Here is an 18,913-nt window from a genome sequence, read left to right on the forward strand (position 1 = left end):
CTCTGTTACTTAAAAATGTAAAGCATTTTAATCTACAACATAATGGTTCATTTTAATTACATTATTTCCGGAGGGCTAATGTCTGAATGTAGTGCAAGTACCTGACAAGGGTTTGTTTTGATTTTCCTCTTTTGAGGCATTTTTTTGAACAAAAGTCAAATATCACTTGGCTATCTGGTCAATGGGAATGATCACAGATGTAATTGTCTCCAGTTCAAATTGGAAAAATAACGCTAAACCTGTAAACGTTTGATTATTTATATATTTTTAAAGGGAATGTAATAAAACTATATTAGTCTGTGCAGCAAAGAAGGGACAGATTTGTCTTTTTTGTAACTAGACTGGACTTCTTCAGTTAATAACATTTCTTAGCAGATGCCCTTATCCAGGGAGACTTACAAAATAAAAGAGCATGAAAAATGTGCAATATACAGTATACAATTACAGATACAAATATAATAAAATTACAGGTTCAATTTTATAAACATTGAACTGGTGGAAAACACACTTGTTTGTATTATTCAGAAGAGTTCCCTCAACATCTACAACCATTTATTATTAATAATAATAAAAATAACATCTGTACAATACATTGAAAATATAGATGTCTGTAGATATTTCCTAATGATAAATTAATTGTATCAATGGTATGTTTTTTGCCCTATTGCAATTTCAGCACATTAACTAGAGGAAACTGTACAATATGTGTTTGGAGAAATATTTCCTTAAATTTCATGATCTGTTTATACTTTGAATGGAGCATTTTACTAAATATCTATGTCAATATCTGTGCATTAAATAAACTGTTTTAATACGAGAGCACCACCTGTGTAAGAATATATGCAAACCTTAAACTGGAAACAATATGTTAGCAAAAGCCCACTGAATGAAACTTAAACTGTAAGCAATCATTTTGAAAGGGCACAAGCGCTATTACGCAATTGTTTAAATCAATAATAATAATAAGAAAACGTGTTGACTGTTACTGTGAAAAACCACCACAGACTGGGGAGGGCAAAAAACCAAAATGAAAACAGGTGTACAGCTATAATTCACAATATCAACTGCAGCGCACCGTGCAAAGCAAGGTTTGGTGTTTCTGGTGTAAAGCCCGCAGTGTAGTTATTTTGGGGAGGGGGGACACATTTGATCGCGCATGTTTCCCTGAAAAAACCTCTATTTGATCACGCAAGATCTACTCTCACGTCAATAAGAGATGAATCTGCTGGTCAGAGCGGATAGGCGATGCGGGGAGGGGTCTCTGGTGCAGATCAGTCAGTCCTCCCGGTTGAGATAAGAGGGAGGAGTGGCCGGCGCTTAACTCCGCGGGCTGCGAGGGGCAAGAGGGGAGCGCTAATGAGAGAGGAGCCGCTCATCGGCCGCGCCGCGCCGACTAGACTGGAGGCCGGCCTCGGCGACGCGAACATGGGCTGTGTGGTGAACTCCGCCGGGACAGAGCTGCTCCGGACACTGGAAGCGCTGCGCTCAAGCGCCCAACTTTCCCAACTTTCCCAGCTGACGGAAAGAAACAAGGTCAGAATAAATCAGTGCAGGACAAAAACGAGCGAGTGCAGGTTGTTTGTGGTGCTTTATGATGAATAGGATGATGATTATAATATTACTAACTTAATCTTGTATCTGGAGTGCTGGTTTCATGGACATTTGCAGATGTGTGCATTCACATGCTATAGGAAGTGCAAAGTGTTGGTGTCTTAATTCTCTCAGATGTGAGTTTTGTGTTTTATTGTATAGTCCCATGTGTGGACAAGTGCGCGTCTGTACGTGTGCGAGGAGCGCCCCCCTGTGCTCACTGGCGGCGCTGGGGTAATTGTGCGCTGATGAAGTCAGGCATGGCGGCGGAGTTGGCTTTTTAAAGCCTGCATCAGTCAAGATTGTTTTCCAATCATCTGTAACACCAATTGAATCCATAAAGCTAATGCGCGTAATCTCACCTCAAAAAGTACCTGCTGTATTTGTGTTCCTTTGAAATGAAAGATGAAGAAGAATATTGCAAACATGCATAAACTCCTGACATCTCACTCAAATCCATTTTCTTCTTCTTTAAACGCGTGGTTGATGATTGTTACTGTTATTATGTTTGACCTTTTGAAACGTTGTTTTTGTGCAAAATATGTCCACGTCTGTATTGCACGGATAATTACAGCTGAACAATTAATGTAACTTAAGTTTTGATGGAATTATTTTCGCTTTACAATGTCAGAGTATTTTATTTGAAACAGCGTATTACATTTTTTTAACGGTAGATATTTTCTGCAGCAGACAATCCAGTTTAGCGCATTGTCGCATCACGGGGCATTTAAACAATTGTAAATGTTAGTTGTTTTTTACAGGGTTCGCGGGAAAATAATGTTGCATATCTGAAGTGTCAAATCAAATTGTGAATTATCTTTTTACATCTTAAATAAATACAAAACATGTTTAATTTTCCTGTTCAAAATGAAAACGCATAGCTTCCTCAGGCTTTGCTCTCATTAATAATATTGCTTTTCAACCTGCTTAATAATTTTGCTTATATGAAAAGGAGAAAACGGCAAAGTCCGTTTTATTTATTTATTTATTATATAATATTACTATTAATTATATAATATTATGTATGTTATAATATTACATACATTACATATCACAACTAGATTACATGGCAATTATTTTTGTATCCACTTTACCTTAAAGTAATATAACGCATACCTTCATTTAACATAAGATATTCGTTTATATATAATTAACCTGACTCGATACATAAACAAACCGTAGACCGGAGCGCAAATTGTCTGGTTTACTGTTGCTTGTTGAATATTTTCTAGCAAATTGCAATACATAAAAAACGTTTTAAGATCATATTTGTGGACACAATTTGAGTTGCACTCCTTAATAGTCAAACACACTATTTAAATTGGTTCAACATTACTTCTTTATTCTTTATTTATTAAATATATGTATCCATTTCACAAACTCAAAATGCAACATATCTATGTGCACAAAGCATAGGCCTATACATAACGTAGGCTATACGAACATGAATTATAATGAAATTGAGCTGTCCTTTATTTATGTATCATTTGCGGTATTGTATCTGTGTCTTCGTGTTGTTGCATCTGAAAATACTTTAATAATTGTGCAATTTGATTGATCAGCTGCATACGCAGATATACAATATACGCAGAACAGGAGAGAGACCTTTATGGTAACATTAAAACGTTGCTACTGTGTTTTTTCCAGATTTATTATAAAGCTATTAAGGATATTGAAGTGGGGGAGGAGCTCCTGGTTTATATGAAGGACGGCGCTTTTCCCGAGGGATCCATGGCACCAAACCTGGAAGGTAAGATGAATGAACATCATTAGCCCGTATTTTAAACAAACTTCTCCGGCTCTGATCTCTCCAGCTGATGGCCAGTGCGTTATTGCGCGCCGCGGACACAGCCTTTCTGGGCTGACCCCTGCGCCACCTCTCCAAACCCTGGACTGTGTGTTGTGTACATAAATAACGACAGACTGGGGTAATTAGGCACAATTTTCTTTGATTTAAGGCCACTTAATTACAGTGTCATTTACACTAATTAGCGCACTGGATTAGCACACAAGAAGACCTTTTTTAAGACATAGTTATACGAAATGTATATACTCCTGATATACAAATCTAAATTAATTAAATAATATCAATAATACAAACTATAATATATTAATATGATATATAAAGCTCGTCTCTGCAACTGTTGTCGACCTTTTTATAGATATCGCATGATTTGAAATTTTACAAATATGTGTTTATTTATTTAATACATTAGTTTCCCGACTAAATAACTTAATACATAAAACTTTCATTTTTTCCAAGTAACAATTTATCCTATAAAAACAATACATATCTGAATTGACTAAGAAAATAACCTGGATTTTTAAAAATAATTATTGCATTCGTTGCATTAAAAGTCTGCTAAACTTGGTAAGTTTTGGCCTGCGCAAAACAATAAGACAATTGCACTATGCCGTAATTGCATGCTTTCTGATATTTTCAGATTTTTAATTTGAATATGCATGCAGATAAAACGGATTATTAGTTAGCTTGTGCATTTATAGCGCTTGCCTGTGTCAGCTGCTGTGTGTTGGCTGTGGACACACGATGCCTTTGTTTGCAATGTGTGTGTTTTATTGAACGTCTAATGAAAGTTAATGCACAATCGCCGCTCTGAGTGTTTTATGATGTACAGCATCTCTTATTAATAGATGTGTGTATTCAGCTCCTGTAGAAATGCGCGGGTACCTTTAATCAATGTACATTCAACGTCGGAGGCAATGTAGGAGCAATCTGCCTCAGGTAGTGCCTAATACGTGTTTTTGTCGATTATTTAGTTATTAATTTGGTTGTATAATTTGCGGTGTTGGCCAACTTTAGCGTGACCTGAGTCCTAGGCATGTAAAACACAACTGGAGAAAAGTATCCAGATCTCTTGCTAGAATTAAAATGAAGTGGTTCTGTGAATTCTAAGCAAGTAAAAAGACTCCTCTATGCAATCATTTAAAAATTGTAAAGCATCGGAGATGTGATGATGCTAGATCGAAAATTAGACGTTTGTAGTACAGTTGATAATTAGTTATCTGTCTTTGTAATGTTACTTAGGGGATGCATATGGGAGAATTTTAAATTGTGCCCAGCAAAACGTCAGACTTATGATGCTAAATGAATAACAGTGATGGTTTGATCATCAAGAGTTTATCCTTATGTATAACAGCAGATTTATATCAAGTGTGATCAGGGTAAACATTTCAAATAGTATTTAAAAATCTGTAGTAGACCCAGACTGGAGTGAAATGTGCTTAAAGTAGATCTTTAGTTATTATTAGTAAAAGTAGGTAGGACAGGTTAATGCCTTCTGTTACTGAGTTCCCTCAAACAACTTTTAGTAATATGGAAATCATTGTCAGCTGTAAGCTTGAAGTCTGAAAACATCGCAGATAGCCATTATGTTGTCTAGCCTGCATCCAGAAGAAATAGGAATCAGTTGGAAATCTGTTTTTCATTTTAAATACTTGAGACTTTAAACGTCACCTGGGCTTTAATAAATAGAGGTTCTGATGAAAACTGGGCTCATGATTCACACGACTGAATTTCTGCCTGGTAGTAATGTCAGCAGTGGGTGGATTAGACACTAAATCATAATGTCATAATTATCAAAATAAGTGGAAAAGTATATTGATTATTATTGCCCTACAAATGCAGCCTCACTTGATCAGTTTTTAAAAATACAGGACAGTTTAATATTTAAATGTTTGGGGATTGCAGGTGACAGTTTTTCCAGGTGTTCTTATTAATAATAACCCAGATTTCAGTTTAATTTACAGAAATATGCCTCCTTTGCTTCTGATTAACTGATGACTGTAATAAAGGATAGTAGACCATTTTAAGAGCAAGAGATTGTGCCGTGGTGAATTCCAAAATTAGGACATGCATACTGCACAAAAAATGTGATCCCCACACACTGTGCTGTTACAGGTAAGCCCCACTAAGCTGTCTTGTAGAAAATCTTGATCCGCTACAGCTTCTAATTCTCTCGCCTGCGTTCGACAAACTAGAGTTGTCAGGTACACTGTTTGGTTGTAGTTCTCCCGATTCAGAGAGCAAAAATAAATAAGCAAGTAAAATACACCGAAAAATTATATTTGGCTCGTCATGGGTAATAAAAATGGTCGAGACAGCACAAGGGTTTTCGTGAGGCATGGACATTTTCTGACGCATACAAAATGTTTGCTCAGAGAGATAGGTATCTTCAGATCTCAGAGCCAAAAAACGGGAGAGTGCAGGGCTGCCCCCCCCCTCCATCTCGCTTATCGGAGCTGGAATTCGGAGCTGGGCTCGGGGAGTCTCCAGGGGCTTAGGCCAGGCTTGCAGATTAGTCACTAAACGGTACATAATTGTGTTCCCCTTGCTTCTCTGAAAAAGCTATTAGTCTCCCATTTATTTTTTCTCTAACATTCCTCCTTTGTCCTGAGTGTTACTGATGGAACAAGATAGCCATGTGCGACCGAAGCCTGTTTGTTGTTGTCTTCTGTTTGTTGTTTGAAATTTGATATTAAAAACCTTAAAGAAAAAAGGTCCTATTTATAGGAAATATGTCTTCAGACTTTCACATCTCAGTCTCAGTCGCAAAAGGAATAAGCAGGACATGCATGATTGGCGAGGGACTTTTAAAAACTCTACTTCTGTGCCCAAAGAAATCCCTGAGTTTCCTGTTCGCCTCCGTTCCCATCATTCTCTGTGCAGGAATCATGTCGAATTCCCAAGTCTGCTCACCTGTTGGCATTTATTTAGTGATGCACAGGGTAATGAGATCCCGATTTGCAGATTTCATGTATTTACTTACCATCTCTGGGACAAAAAATGATTGAACATGTTTAAAGAGCAGGCAGTGTTGTCTGTCTGCTATTGAATGACAATTGAATGTCTGCTTTTTAACATATAATTGGTGTCATGATCTTGGCAAGGTCAGTCTGTCGCTTTCTATATTCTAAACATGCAATAAGAATTACTCTACATTAAACTAAATTGGTCATTTTCATTTTATTCATATTAGTAAATTAATTATCAATGAAGAATATGCAGATAATTAAACATACACGTTACTGAATAATACTATATATTGGATGTGTGAGTGCGCCGTAGCTGTAGTGGGTGGAGTGAAGCCACAGGTGTGTGCGGCCGGGCGGTGCAGGCCTCTGCGGTCACACACAGCCGCTCGCCTCGCTGTGAGCCGCTGCCGCACTTTCAGTTTGGCTTCTGTCGGTCGAAGGTTAGTGGGGGAGGCCGCCCGGCTGCCCAGGCCTTCAGAGAAGTCATTCTTCTGGAAAATTTACAACTCCACATGGACTATTGAACTTGGCACTTTTGTCAGGATGCTGCCTTGTAAACTATATAATAGCTGCCCTCGTTTTAATGCATTTGACCTTGACTGCAAGAATTTATTATGTACATTAGAGGGTTTTATTATTTTTGTATATGTACAAAAGAGGGGGACTGGCATCTTTTCATTTGCATGCTTGATACGAACTGGAGCGGTTCTGGGTTTTTCGTATAATTAGAGCTTTGCTAATTAAGGAGTAGGCTGAAGCCATGCATTACTTTTAATTGATTTTTTTATTATTATTATTATTATTACATGACACTAAGTGTAAAATGTTGTTTCTGAATGCCTCGAACACGGTCTTAATTGGATATTTGAAACTTGAGATGGAGAGTTGCATTTATTAACTCATTGATTATTTTAATTATTCACTAAATGCCCTTTCATGAGAAGTGTTTGGCTTTTTTTTTCCTGAAAGATTTTTTTTTCACTCATAAGAAAACAAAACTTTACAATTAAATACAAATTTTAATCTCTTCATAAAACAACATCCTGCAATAAACTGATTGAATAAAACTGTTTTATCATCTTACTTTGGATCCATATTATCCTTTTACTATATGTTTATTAGGCAGTGCTATTTAAAATATAAAATAATATAATAATTGTGATTTTATTTTTATTGATATCATTAGTAGTAGTAGTATTAGTCGTATTAATTAACAGACACTTTTCTCCAAGGCACGTTACAATGTTCTGCATGTACACAACCATGCAAGGTTAACAACTATCATAAAATAAAATAAATACACAAATTACAGTGCCTAAAATGAAGGCATTAAAGGATGTTGGAAAGGTTATGTTCAAAGGCTTATATGGGTTTGAGAATGTGCTGATTTGCCTTCTTATGACTCAATCAGCAGGGTCTGATTTGTGGTGCGTGTTTAATTGTGTAACGTTTCATGTTTAAAGTTGAAAGCCTGTTGATTTTTGTCTTTAGTTTATTTATGAATTGATTTTGGCTTCTTTTAAAAGATTAATCTTGTTCAGCTACAAGTTGCCACTGGGAACACAGAGCAGAACTCAAAATAAGACCGTAGAGCTGGCCCGTTTCTGCAGCGTTGGGTTGTGGGGCATGGCGCTGAGCTTTTGTGTCCTTTCAGATGAACAGATGTACCGCTGCGAAGACTGCGAGGAGCTCTTCCCGTCCAAGCTGGATCTCCGAAGGCACCAGAAATACTCCTGCAGCAACGCCAACTCCATCTTCGACACCCTGAACGATGATTTCAAGCAGGAGGGCGAGGACGGCGAGGAGCCCCTTCACGAATGCAAGGACTGTGAGAAGATATTCCCCTCCGAATACAGGTGACTCGCCCATGTCCTGACCAACACAGCTGTAAAACAGATTGGCTTTGGTGCGTTAGAAACTGCAGCGTAGGTAACTCCAAGAGGTCAAAGGTGAATTGCATCGGCAAGTATCCCATTACTAGTTGTACAGAGAGCACCAATGCATTGAGCTCCTGTTTTGGTGGACTGCTCACAAACGTACAGATGCTGTTTTAGATGTTTCCATTATTCTGTGTGCATGAATGTATAGAGCCAGCACTTTGACACCGCTTTTCGACAAGCTACGCGTGGTCGCGGTTGTTTTAGCTGCCGTCTGAAGTTCGTTAGCGTAGGTCGCCTGTGCTGCATGGAGCGTGTGAGCTAAACCATGCCCTCAGTGACGTCAGCCGTTCTAACCGGCGTTGGGTGTGTCCCTTCTAGCCTGGAGCAGCACATGATCGTGCACACGGAGGAGCGCGAGTACAAGTGCGACCAGTGCCCCAAAGCCTTCAACTGGAAATCCAACCTCATTCGCCACCAGATGTCACATGACAGCGGCAAGCGGTTTGAGTGTGAAAACTGTGATAAGGTAAGATGTGACAACACTCTAAGCTGGAGTTTTCTTGTGGCTAGCAAGTTTTTAGTTTTGTTAATGCAATTGTGAGACGTGTTTGTACTCGATTTCTTTATTGTGTTAATATAGAAGACTATAAAAATATATATAGTTTGATTCCCACTCTTGAGTAGATTTAATAGTCGATACCATCTCGCACCACGACGGAAAATGTGTTGAGAAGATAGTGCAGCAGGGTGATGTTGTCCTTGCTTATTCTTCCTCTGAATTAGACCTCTGTGTGTGAAGAAATGCTGCCGGGGACGGTGAGTGATAGCGTGTTGCTGTGTGTGCTCCCCCTGCAGGTCTTCACAGACCCCAGTAACCTCCAGCGTCACATCCGCTCGCAGCACGTCGGGGCACGCGCCCACACCTGCCCAGAATGTGGCAAGACCTTCGCCACCTCCTCTGGGCTCAAGCAGCACAAGCACATTCACAGCAGTGTCAAACCCTTCATCTGTAAGTTGTCAGAGCCATCTTGTCTAAGCCTCAGATATAATTACGCGTGTCCAAAGGCCTCCCGTCTAACTCCATCCCGAGCCAGTGACAGCTGTAATTTTATAGGTCAGAGCACTAAATGAAATTCTAGAGCAATTTGTTTTGCTTTTGCTGTTTTTTTTTCCCTTTTAATTTATTTATTTCCTTTCCTTTGAGGGGCCTTGTTCCTTTTTTAACAGAACACAGCTATGGCACGAGCAGATTTGACACGTAATGGTAAAAGTCACTCTGTAGCAGCTCCCCATTGATGGATGCTGATAGTGCCATTTTCCCTCTGATCTTTTCCTTTGCTTTTGCTTTTAAATGCATTGTATATATATATATATATATAAATACACACACACACATATATAAATACACATATATATATATATGTAAGTGTGTATACATATGTATAAATATATGATGCAATCAGGCTAAATGAGTCAGAAGTCAGGAATGTGATTTGGTGGAATCTGACATTTCCACCCCAGCAAATTAGCGACTTCCAACTCATTTAGCTTGACTGCATCACATACATGTTTGCTGCTTGTTTATAATGTTTGATGCTGCAAGTCACAGGACTGGAGTATGTTGTATTGTAGGGCGAAATTAAATCCATATGAGGGGAAAAGCAGCAGTTCTGTTTATGCAGGTTTAGTCATTTAAATTGATTTAGTAATAAATGCTGCTTTCCGAATAGACCTACATTATGTCACCTGGTTTCATACAAGTATACCATAAGGTGTATGATTGTCATCTTTTGATAAATATACCAATTGTGCTGTTTATTTTCTTTAATTAATCATTATGTTGGATAACTATCACCAGGTGACTGTAAGCTAATTAAATACTTATCAGGAGGATGAATCAATGGACACTCTGACAGTATGTAAATGGTATTAACCCAGGCTCTTTGGACTGTGTGTTCTCCCAGGTGAAGTGTGTCACAAGTCCTACACCCAGTTCTCCAACCTCTGCCGCCATAAGCGGATGCACGCGGACTGCCGCACCCAGATCAAGTGCAAGGACTGTGGACAAATGTTCAGCACTACCTCTTCCCTCAACAAGCACCGGCGCTTCTGTGAGGGCAAAAACCATTACACCCCGGGCGGCATGTTCACCCCGGGCATGCCCATGACCTCCAGCCCCATCATGGGCAAATCGAAACCCCACCACGGCCTCAACCACGCTGGCCTGGGTTTCAATGATTACTTCCCCTCTCGGCCCCATCACGCCGGGCTTCCCTTCTCCACCGCTCCGCCTGCCTTCCCCACTCTCCCCCCAGGCTTCCATGGAATCTTCCCCCCCTCACTCTACCCAAGACCCCCTTTGTTGCCCCCTAGCCCCTTGCTAAAGAGTCCCCTCAACAACAGCCAGGATGGCAAGCTTCCCAGGAGCCCCCTGGACACCCCGGCTCTGTCTATGGTCTCTGCTATGACTAATAGTGGCAGTGGCCACCACAACCGATTAGAGGACAAATCAGAGATCAAACTAGAGGGGTCCTACTCAGAGAAGTCTAAGGTCAAGGTGAGCGACATGTCAGATGGAAGCGATCTGGAGGATGTCAACACCACCAGCGGTACCGACATGGACACGACCACGGGGACGGTCTCGGGCTCCGATCTGGACAGCGACGCAGACAGCGACCGAGACAAGAGCAGGGGGAAGATGGCCCAAGAGACCAAGCAGGACGACGTCAGCAGCAGCTCTGTCTCCATATCCAGCTCGGGCAACCTCCCGTGCGACCGGCCCTTCCTTTCCCAGCACTCCTTCTTCCCGCCCCCTGACGAGCAGGCCCTCCCCGCCACGGGTGCGGCCACCGACTCCATCAAGGCCATCGCCTCCATCGCGGAGAAGTACTTCGGACCCGGTTTCATGGGCCTGCAGGAGAAGAAGATGGGCTCCCTTCCGTATCATTCCATGTTCCCCTTCCAGTTCCTGCCCAACTTCCCACATTCCTTGTACCCCTTTACGGACCGGGCCCTCAACCCCAGCATGTTCCTCAAGGCCGAGCCCAAATCGCCCAGGGAACACCTGCAGAAGATGGGCGTCCCGGGCTCCGAGTCGCCCTTCGACCTCACCACCAAGCCCAAGGAGACCAAGCAACCTCTGCCGCCCAGCAAGCCACCGCCCGCCCCCAGCGCCCCCCACCTGCCGGGAGAGGAGCAGCCTTTAGACCTGAGTATCGGCAGCCGCAGCCGCGCCAGTCATAACGGCAACACCGCGGAGTCCCGCAAGAACCACGTGTACGCGGCCGGCAAGGGCCTGTGTAAAGACGACCTGCCCGGCCTGCCCCCGCCTCAAACCCTCCACCAGCAGCAACAGTCGCAGCACCAGCCGCCCCAACACCAGCCACCCCAGCCCCCGCAGCCACCCTCCCTGCACTACGCCAAGCCCTCTCCCTTCTTCATGGACCCAATCTACAGGTATTCCCACACACCTTGCCTCAGGCAGCTCTGTCTTTCAGCCTGAGCTCGGCAGTGGCTTCAGTAAAGCCCCACTGTCTTCATGTCCAGTCAGTGTCCCAGCCCCTCCGATGTGCCGTGCCTCCCAGTCCTGTCTTTGTGTAATTATTAGAATGTGAAATGTGTTGTACTGAAAGATGGCTTTACATTTGACCTTCGTACGTAACCCTTTGTGCTGTGGTCCAGCAGGGTGGAGAAGAGGAAGCTGATGGATCCCGTAGGAGCTCTGAAAGAGAAGTACCTGAGGCCGTCGCCGCTGCTCTTCCACCCTCAGGTAGGCCCACCCCGCTGGCTCTTGGCTCTCAGTCCGGTGAAAGACCATTAAGACTTCAGCGTGCACTCGCACTCTGGCAACGACAGACTGTTTATTATATAATAGACGTTCTCGCAAGCTATATATTACCAGATTTATTTATTTCTTGTCATCACAAATGGCTCACACATGCCCCGGTAGGAAGGAGAAGTTGTTAAATGAGGCGTGTCTGATGAGACTGAAGACATGTGCGCTCGAAGGTTGCTCTGGTGTAGAAGTTGGAGAGGAAAACCAGTCTTTCTTCTGCAGCATGAGGTTTCATTGAGTGGCTTTTACCCTTAAAAGTTGAAATTTACCACAAGCAAGGGTTCTCTGTTCTGTTAGACTAGAAAGAAGTTCAGGTGTCTCTCAAGAGAAAGATCTGTTACTCGTACGGCTTTGAAAATACTTCTGGCTTTGTTTACGGTGCCGTCTTAAACGCAAGTTTTTTTTACTGCTTAGATACCGTTCCCACCACAAGGCAATTAAAATAATAATAAGAATAATATTAAGAAGAATAAGAATAATAACCTTTTGAATGGTGAGAGCTATCCCACGGACCAATCTATGAAGCTAAACTTAGTTCTCACATTGTTTCTCCTGGTAGCTCCTGTAGAGCATACATTTAACAACTTCCCCCCATTTTTCTTCTCTGGCTCGCTAGATAATGCCGGCGTGTCCATCAGGGACATCCTGTGTTTGTGTCCAGTAGAATAGCGGCTCTTGTTGGGAACTGGTTTATCTGCCCAGGGAATCTGGCCCTCTCTCAATGGTGAGAAATCCCCCCATCTCGCGCTCTGCCAGGCTGGGTGGCACAGGGGACAGCTGGTACCCAGGAGACGACGTGTCAAAACCGTCCAGTTAGAAACCGTCATGTCCCAAGACTCATTACTGACAAAAATTGCTCTACTGACAACATTAAAAAGAAATGGAGGGAACTCAATTGAATCCATTCTAGGCTTTGTGACAGATTAATGTGTTTGTACAAGTCTCGGTTAGTAACTGAAAATATTCGTCCTCACACAAACTGATGGACCTGTGTTAAAAGGCTATTCAGACGACAAACCGGGTTGCAGAGTTTGTTCTCATCCAGGAGGACCCCCCAGTGCTGACGAGTAAACCAGTTTCTGCTTCCATTTTTAGTCCAGAAAGTTCCCAGCTTTTATCTCACGTTGTGTCTGTTCTGGAATTCAATTCTTGTGTTGTGTTTTTTTCCAAAAGCCTCCTCCCATCACCCCCAACCACCCTGTTACAAAGAACTTCAAATGAATATGGGGAAACTTTATGCGGACGACTTTGAATGTGTTTTGTAACGTTTGTCTAGAATTCTGACTGACTGGTCTGAGCAGACTTGAGTACAATAATATTTCCAAAATAGATCAAGTCTGACAGATAAAGTTCTTACACATTATCAGTGCTAAATGAGACTTCACTATTCGTTTGCAACAGAAATAAAGTGAAATGCCACCATCGAATAAACAAACGAAGAGGCTGTGTTTAGTTTGTAATAAACACACAATAAACACACCCAGATAATCTTTTGTTGCGAGTATAATCGAGATACAGTATCGGCGACATCTCTATGTACATTGTATTGTCACCTCTTCGGTTTGAATAGTGCATTCACTGTGTACTCGGCGAGACGGGCTGGGAACAGCGAGCAGGCTGGGCAGGTCTCCAGGGCCCTGTTAAGTAGCTGTAAACGTGCGATAGGTCAGGGAGGTGACTCGGAGCCGCACAATCGAGAGCCGACCCTATGATATACAGCTTCCTCCTGTCTTCCGCTACCTCCGTAATGATGCAATCCCAGGGCTTTCAGGAAACTCTAACTACCCCGCTATTGTGCTCCATAGACAGCGGGGGCTGAAGCTGCCTCTCGCCAATGTCCTCTTCTAGCTTTAAAAAATAGCGTTAGTGGCATTTTTGTCTCTCACACACATATATATTTTCTTTTCTGTGACTTTTTTAGTTTGTTGCCGCTTGCTGTTGCTGCAGATATGGTGCTTGGTCAAGTACGTTGAAAAAGAGCCCGACACAATACTGCACAAATGAAAGCTGCGTTGTCACCGAAGGTCCATCCAAGAAACTAATCTTTTTCATATTTTTAGGCTTCATCACCTTTGTTGTGATGGATCTGAGAAAACTGTGTTCGTGGGGGGGGAATAAAAGTAACCAAATCGTAACGTTCCTGACACTAACCCGCCGCCCATTCTTGCCCCAAGATGTCTGCCATCGAGAACATGACGGAGAAGCTGGAGAGTTTCGGCGCTTTGAAACTGGACGCCTCCAGCTCCCTCCAGCACCCTTCGCACCACCTCTTCAACTTCCGCTCGCCTCCCCCCTCGCTCTCTGACGCCATCCTGAGGAAAGGCAAGGAGCGCTACACCTGCAGGTACACAGACTCTCACACACGCACATGCACACGCACATACACACACAGTACAAGCCTCCCACCAGCAGGGGGCATGTGTTGGCTGGCAATAGCCAGTAGAACCTCCCCATCAGTAGCTAGCAGCAAATTAATTACGTCCATCCACACTTTAAGTGCTTTTTTATTGTGACCAAAATTTTAAAAGTTGTAGAGAGGGATGTAAAGCAAATGACTAATGACTTGTCATGTAAGGTTTTTTTTGTTTTTTGTTTATTGTTTTTTTTTTCATTTTGTCTGCAGGTACTGTGGGAAAATCTTCCCCAGGTCAGCTAATCTCACCCGGCACTTGAGGACACACACAGGAGAGCAGCCCTACAGGTAAGACCTCCGACATTTCCCACTTGGTAACGATAAACAGAAATTCCCACAGACATCTTGAACATTGGGTTACTTTTTTCTCCATTATGCATTTATTTCTCGTTTCTAAGCTATAGGCTAATGTTACGTGCATGTCTGCATTAGGGGGGTTCAGGGCCCCGTGTGGAGACATGCAGACAGAGAAAGAAAAGGAAGATTAATTTTGTCTGCCCAGATGTTTGGGAGGTGGAGAACAACTTCTGGACAATGTTGGGTTGTAATAGCACCCTGGAGATTTCCGTGTTCTGTTTATAGAACCAGTTAATTATCATTGATTTGGCTCTCGAACAGCTGCGCTTTCCAACATCAGTACGTGTAATTGCCGGGGAAAGCTTTGATTTCCAAGCTGCAGTGCTTGGTGGAGAACAGTGGACTAATGGACCGGGCAGCTGATTAACAGGGATGGGCAGTGTCACCACACTCTGACAGAGCTCTCCACTTTGAAACCCCCCAAAAACCTGTTTCCTGAAGCAATCTGTTACTCTGAAGCGTGTGCTTGAACACATCAGACCATCTCCAAGTTGGAGAACGTGTTGGGGTTGGGGGGCAAGAGGAAGTCTTGAAAACAGCCCACGACCAATGAAAACAAACGATCTCAAAGCAACGCTATTAGGTAAAATTGCTGTTGCATGCCATTCTCGAGGAGTGGAAGGAGATGAAAAATAATTGTTTACACAAATGACATTCATGAGAAATTTAAGAAGCCAAACAACTAATTTGTGGTCGTCTGCCATGTCAGACAGACCCCTTTTAGTTATAAACACTTGATGTGGGGAATGAGATGATTTCTGAAGAGCTCCACCACACTGATCAAAGATTTTCCTTCACTTAGTTCAGAGTGGACCTAATTCACCGACCTTTCACCCCTGCAGCCCTGAGCTCTGCTTCTGTTCTGTCAGGAAGGGAAACATGTTTTGCACTTCCAGTTCCTTGCCAGCAAGGCATTCATCCATTTCACAGAAGGTGCACACAATGAAGCCCACAGTTCAACAGTCTCGCATGTCAGAGATCAGGATGCTAATGGCAAGAGAGTCAATTCCGTATTGTAGAGCACTTGCATTCACTAGATTTGGTTATACAAGACAGGGTGTTTACTATAAAATCAACACTAAAACAGGAAATGAGAATGTTAGAGACGTTTTTTTCCTCTTAATCTCTTAAGTTTCTGATTGTGTATAGACATTCCAATTATTTTCTTAAATGCTGGAGGATTTCAGCAGTATACTCGATAGCAGAAGATGAAAAGGATTACCTGCTGCCCAAAATGTCTTTAAAGGGAATGTTTAAAGGGATGTAAAATGATAGTTTGCTAAACCAATAGGAAATAGTCACACAAATGTTGAGAATAAAGACTGGTTATCGGCAGTTGTGCCAGTGCCACTGTGAACTTTACTGCGACGATCTCGGGGGACACAGTCAGTGCTTGCTCGGCTCGTTCTTTATAATCTACTGATTAGCTCATTTAGAAACAATTTGCCCTAACAAATAGCAGGAATCATTATCTCTGCCACTTCTAGGCAAATAAGGCAAGACCAGCCGAGAGAGAGAAGAAGGCTTGTTTAAAAACTCTTCATGGTCCATTGTCGCGGGCAATTTGGCTGCTGGAGATGCTATCGGCTCTTTTGCACAGAAATTGGCCGATGCGGGCTGACCAGTGAAAGACCCCATTCAGATCGTAACGCTCCACGGACAGCCCCGCGACATTAAAACGAGTTAAGCCCTCTTAAAACGCTGAAATAATTTCAACTCCCCTCGGAAACAGTAATAAAACTGTAAAAAAAATAAAATAAACACACAACAACAACAGACAAACATCATTCGGCCCTGTTTTTTTTTTTGGCGTTTTTTCTTTGCCTCCTTCTTCTCGGCGTTTGACCGTTCTCCGTGAACCGTGACGCGCCAAGTCTGGAAATTAGTGAGCGAAAAAAAAAAATAAAGAGCTCTGTAGAACATGAAAAGGCCGTGCGTCTGATTCCAGGCCTTGATGACGAGCGATTTTCCCAAAGCAATTAGCGCTGAAAGCCAACTTGGGAACGGGGAGGGGAGAGAGAAACGGCTGTGTGTCGGGAGTCCGGGCGAACTACCTCCTAACAAAGAGGGACTGTCTCAAGAGTTAAATACAACTCCCACAGTGTTTATTTATCATCACAGAAAATTGATGTTCTCTGGATTATTCCTGGTCGCCCTGCGGTGCCCAGAGAAACAGCGCAGCCACAGAGAAAGTGCTCTGGCGAAACACCGAGCATTTCCGAACCACACTGAGACTCTCCCTCTCGATCTTTTAGATGACGGGAAAGACACCTGAGAGGTTTCACATACAAGATACCTTTCCCCCCATGGATTCTTCTATATTTTAATTTGTTCCAACTAGATTTACAGCTATATATCATATACCCATTTGATAATTTTTCAGTTTGTTATTTATGCCATGTTTATATACTGGCAACTTCATTTTCAGTACATATATGAAGTCTGGGGAATTGTGAATCTGGAGGTTAAAAGCTGAAGAAGAAACACAGAAACACTTCACTACTTTACTGAAACACGGCTGGATTACTTAACCAAAAAGGGATTTGTTTCTTCTGGAGACGTTTTATTTTTGTGATGATTGTTCCATACCAGATGTTTTCAAGACGTATTTTTTAAATTGGTGATGTAATTGAATACATATCTGCTTATTTGTGGGGTTATGATGGATAGCAGTGTCATTTTCTTGAAGCAACTCATCTTAAAAACATGCTGTCAAAACGGCACACTCTGAGAGGAGAGAGTTCTCGGAATGTCGAAAGACAACAAACACAATCTAAAAGTGTTACATTGTGTCGCTGCCACAAGGGGGGGCAATTGTTCATTTTCCCGATAAACTAATTCATAATAAATTCAGCAATAATCAAATTGGAAGGGAATATCACAGTAACTATTTCTTGGGCCAGCATTGTTTGTATATTGAAATATTTTCTCATTTAAGCACATTTAAGCCAAGAAAGACCAAGCCGAGCACTCCTGTCTGATGAATGCTCTGTATCATCAGACCTGTTTTTTTGGGAAGGGGTTTTCCCCAATCGCAAAGTGAGAAAAACAACCGGAGGTGCTCGTCGAACTGTTTGCTAGTACGATATCTGATTTCACCCCTGCGAGACTCTGAGGCGTTGTCTGTCAGAGAGGCAATGACAAATCAATCTTGAGAAACGAACAGGATAAACACAAGCGTTCCCACTGTGTTTAGACTAGGCTACTTGGCAGATGCTGATTAGTGTTTATGTTTGGGAGCCGGGGCGCTCACTGGATCTCTCTCTCTCTGTCCCTCTATCTCTGTCTCCAGATGTAAGTACTGTGACCGATCGTTCAGCATCTCCTCCAACCTCCAGAGACACGTGCGCAACATTCACAATAAGGAGAAGCCCTTCAAGTGCCACCTGTGTAACCGCTGCTTCGGCCAGCAGACCAACCTGGACCGCCACCTCAAGAAGCACGAGCATGAGAACATCCCAGGTACCCCAGCGCCCCCTGCCCCCCACCGGCAGATAGGAGAATATACCTATACATTCATACGCTTGACTTGTACTCATTTGTTTTATTGAATTTTAATTGTATTTTCCTATTCCCACCCTGTCTCCCAATTTTGTCTTTTATTGTGTGTGTGTAAGACTTTATAGACACATTCTTGTATTTATCTATGTTTCCGAATCTCGTTCACGTTTCTTTGCTAAACACGTTGTGCATTCATCTTCTCTTCCTCCCCAGTGAGTCAACATTCTGGCATCCTCTCCAACCTGGGGACGAACATCTCCTCGCCCACCTCAGAACCAGACAATCATGCACTTTTAGAAGAGAAAGAGGACTCCTACTTTTCCGAGATCCGGAATTTTATTTCCAACAGCGAACTGAACCAGGCGTCCAGCTCCACAGATAAGAGGTACGTTATTTTCTCACCTGTGGGGTGGAGCCCGTTGCGTGTGGACTGGAATCACCTTCTTTACTCTGACACACACAGATAACGATAATATTTTTTCTAAAAGTAGTTTATCAAGTCATTTAATACACTGACATGATTTGGGGGTGTACAACCCCTGTAGAGTCCCTTACAATTGAGTA

The 18,913-nt window shown here is 42.4% G+C and overlaps 1 protein-coding gene across 8 annotated transcripts in view; it reads left to right on the forward strand.

Annotated features, from left to right (window-relative positions):
* The window catches only part of prdm16 (PR domain containing 16), a 190,527-nt gene that overhangs the window by 167,009 nt on the left and 4,605 nt on the right, over nucleotides 1–18,913 (forward strand). For 2 of the 8 annotated variants that reach the window (XM_066690765.1, XM_066690770.1), the window contains exons 5-14: nucleotides 3,238–3,340; nucleotides 8,018–8,219; nucleotides 8,622–8,769; nucleotides 9,027–9,252; nucleotides 10,208–11,699; nucleotides 11,925–12,012; nucleotides 14,253–14,422; nucleotides 14,702–14,779; nucleotides 18,141–18,310; nucleotides 18,563–18,734. In XM_066690765.1, the coding sequence (XP_066546862.1) occupies nucleotides 3,238–3,340; nucleotides 8,018–8,219; nucleotides 8,622–8,769; nucleotides 9,027–9,252; nucleotides 10,208–11,699; nucleotides 11,925–12,012; nucleotides 14,253–14,422; nucleotides 14,702–14,779; nucleotides 18,141–18,310; nucleotides 18,563–18,734 (2,849 nt within the window). Of the gene's footprint in view, nucleotides 1–1,224; nucleotides 1,534–3,237; nucleotides 3,341–8,017; nucleotides 8,220–8,621; nucleotides 8,770–9,026; nucleotides 9,358–10,207; nucleotides 11,700–11,924; nucleotides 12,013–14,252; nucleotides 14,423–14,701; nucleotides 14,780–18,140; nucleotides 18,311–18,562; nucleotides 18,735–18,913 lie in introns of those variants that run through there. The other 6 variants (XM_066690769.1, XM_066690763.1, XM_066690766.1 and 3 more) reach the window with 6 other exon arrangements.

This window comes from Amia ocellicauda, chromosome 18 (genome assembly GCF_036373705.1).
Source record: "Amia ocellicauda isolate fAmiCal2 chromosome 18, fAmiCal2.hap1, whole genome shotgun sequence".
In the NCBI taxonomy this organism is placed as follows: Eukaryota; Metazoa; Chordata; class Actinopteri; order Amiiformes; family Amiidae; genus Amia; species Amia ocellicauda.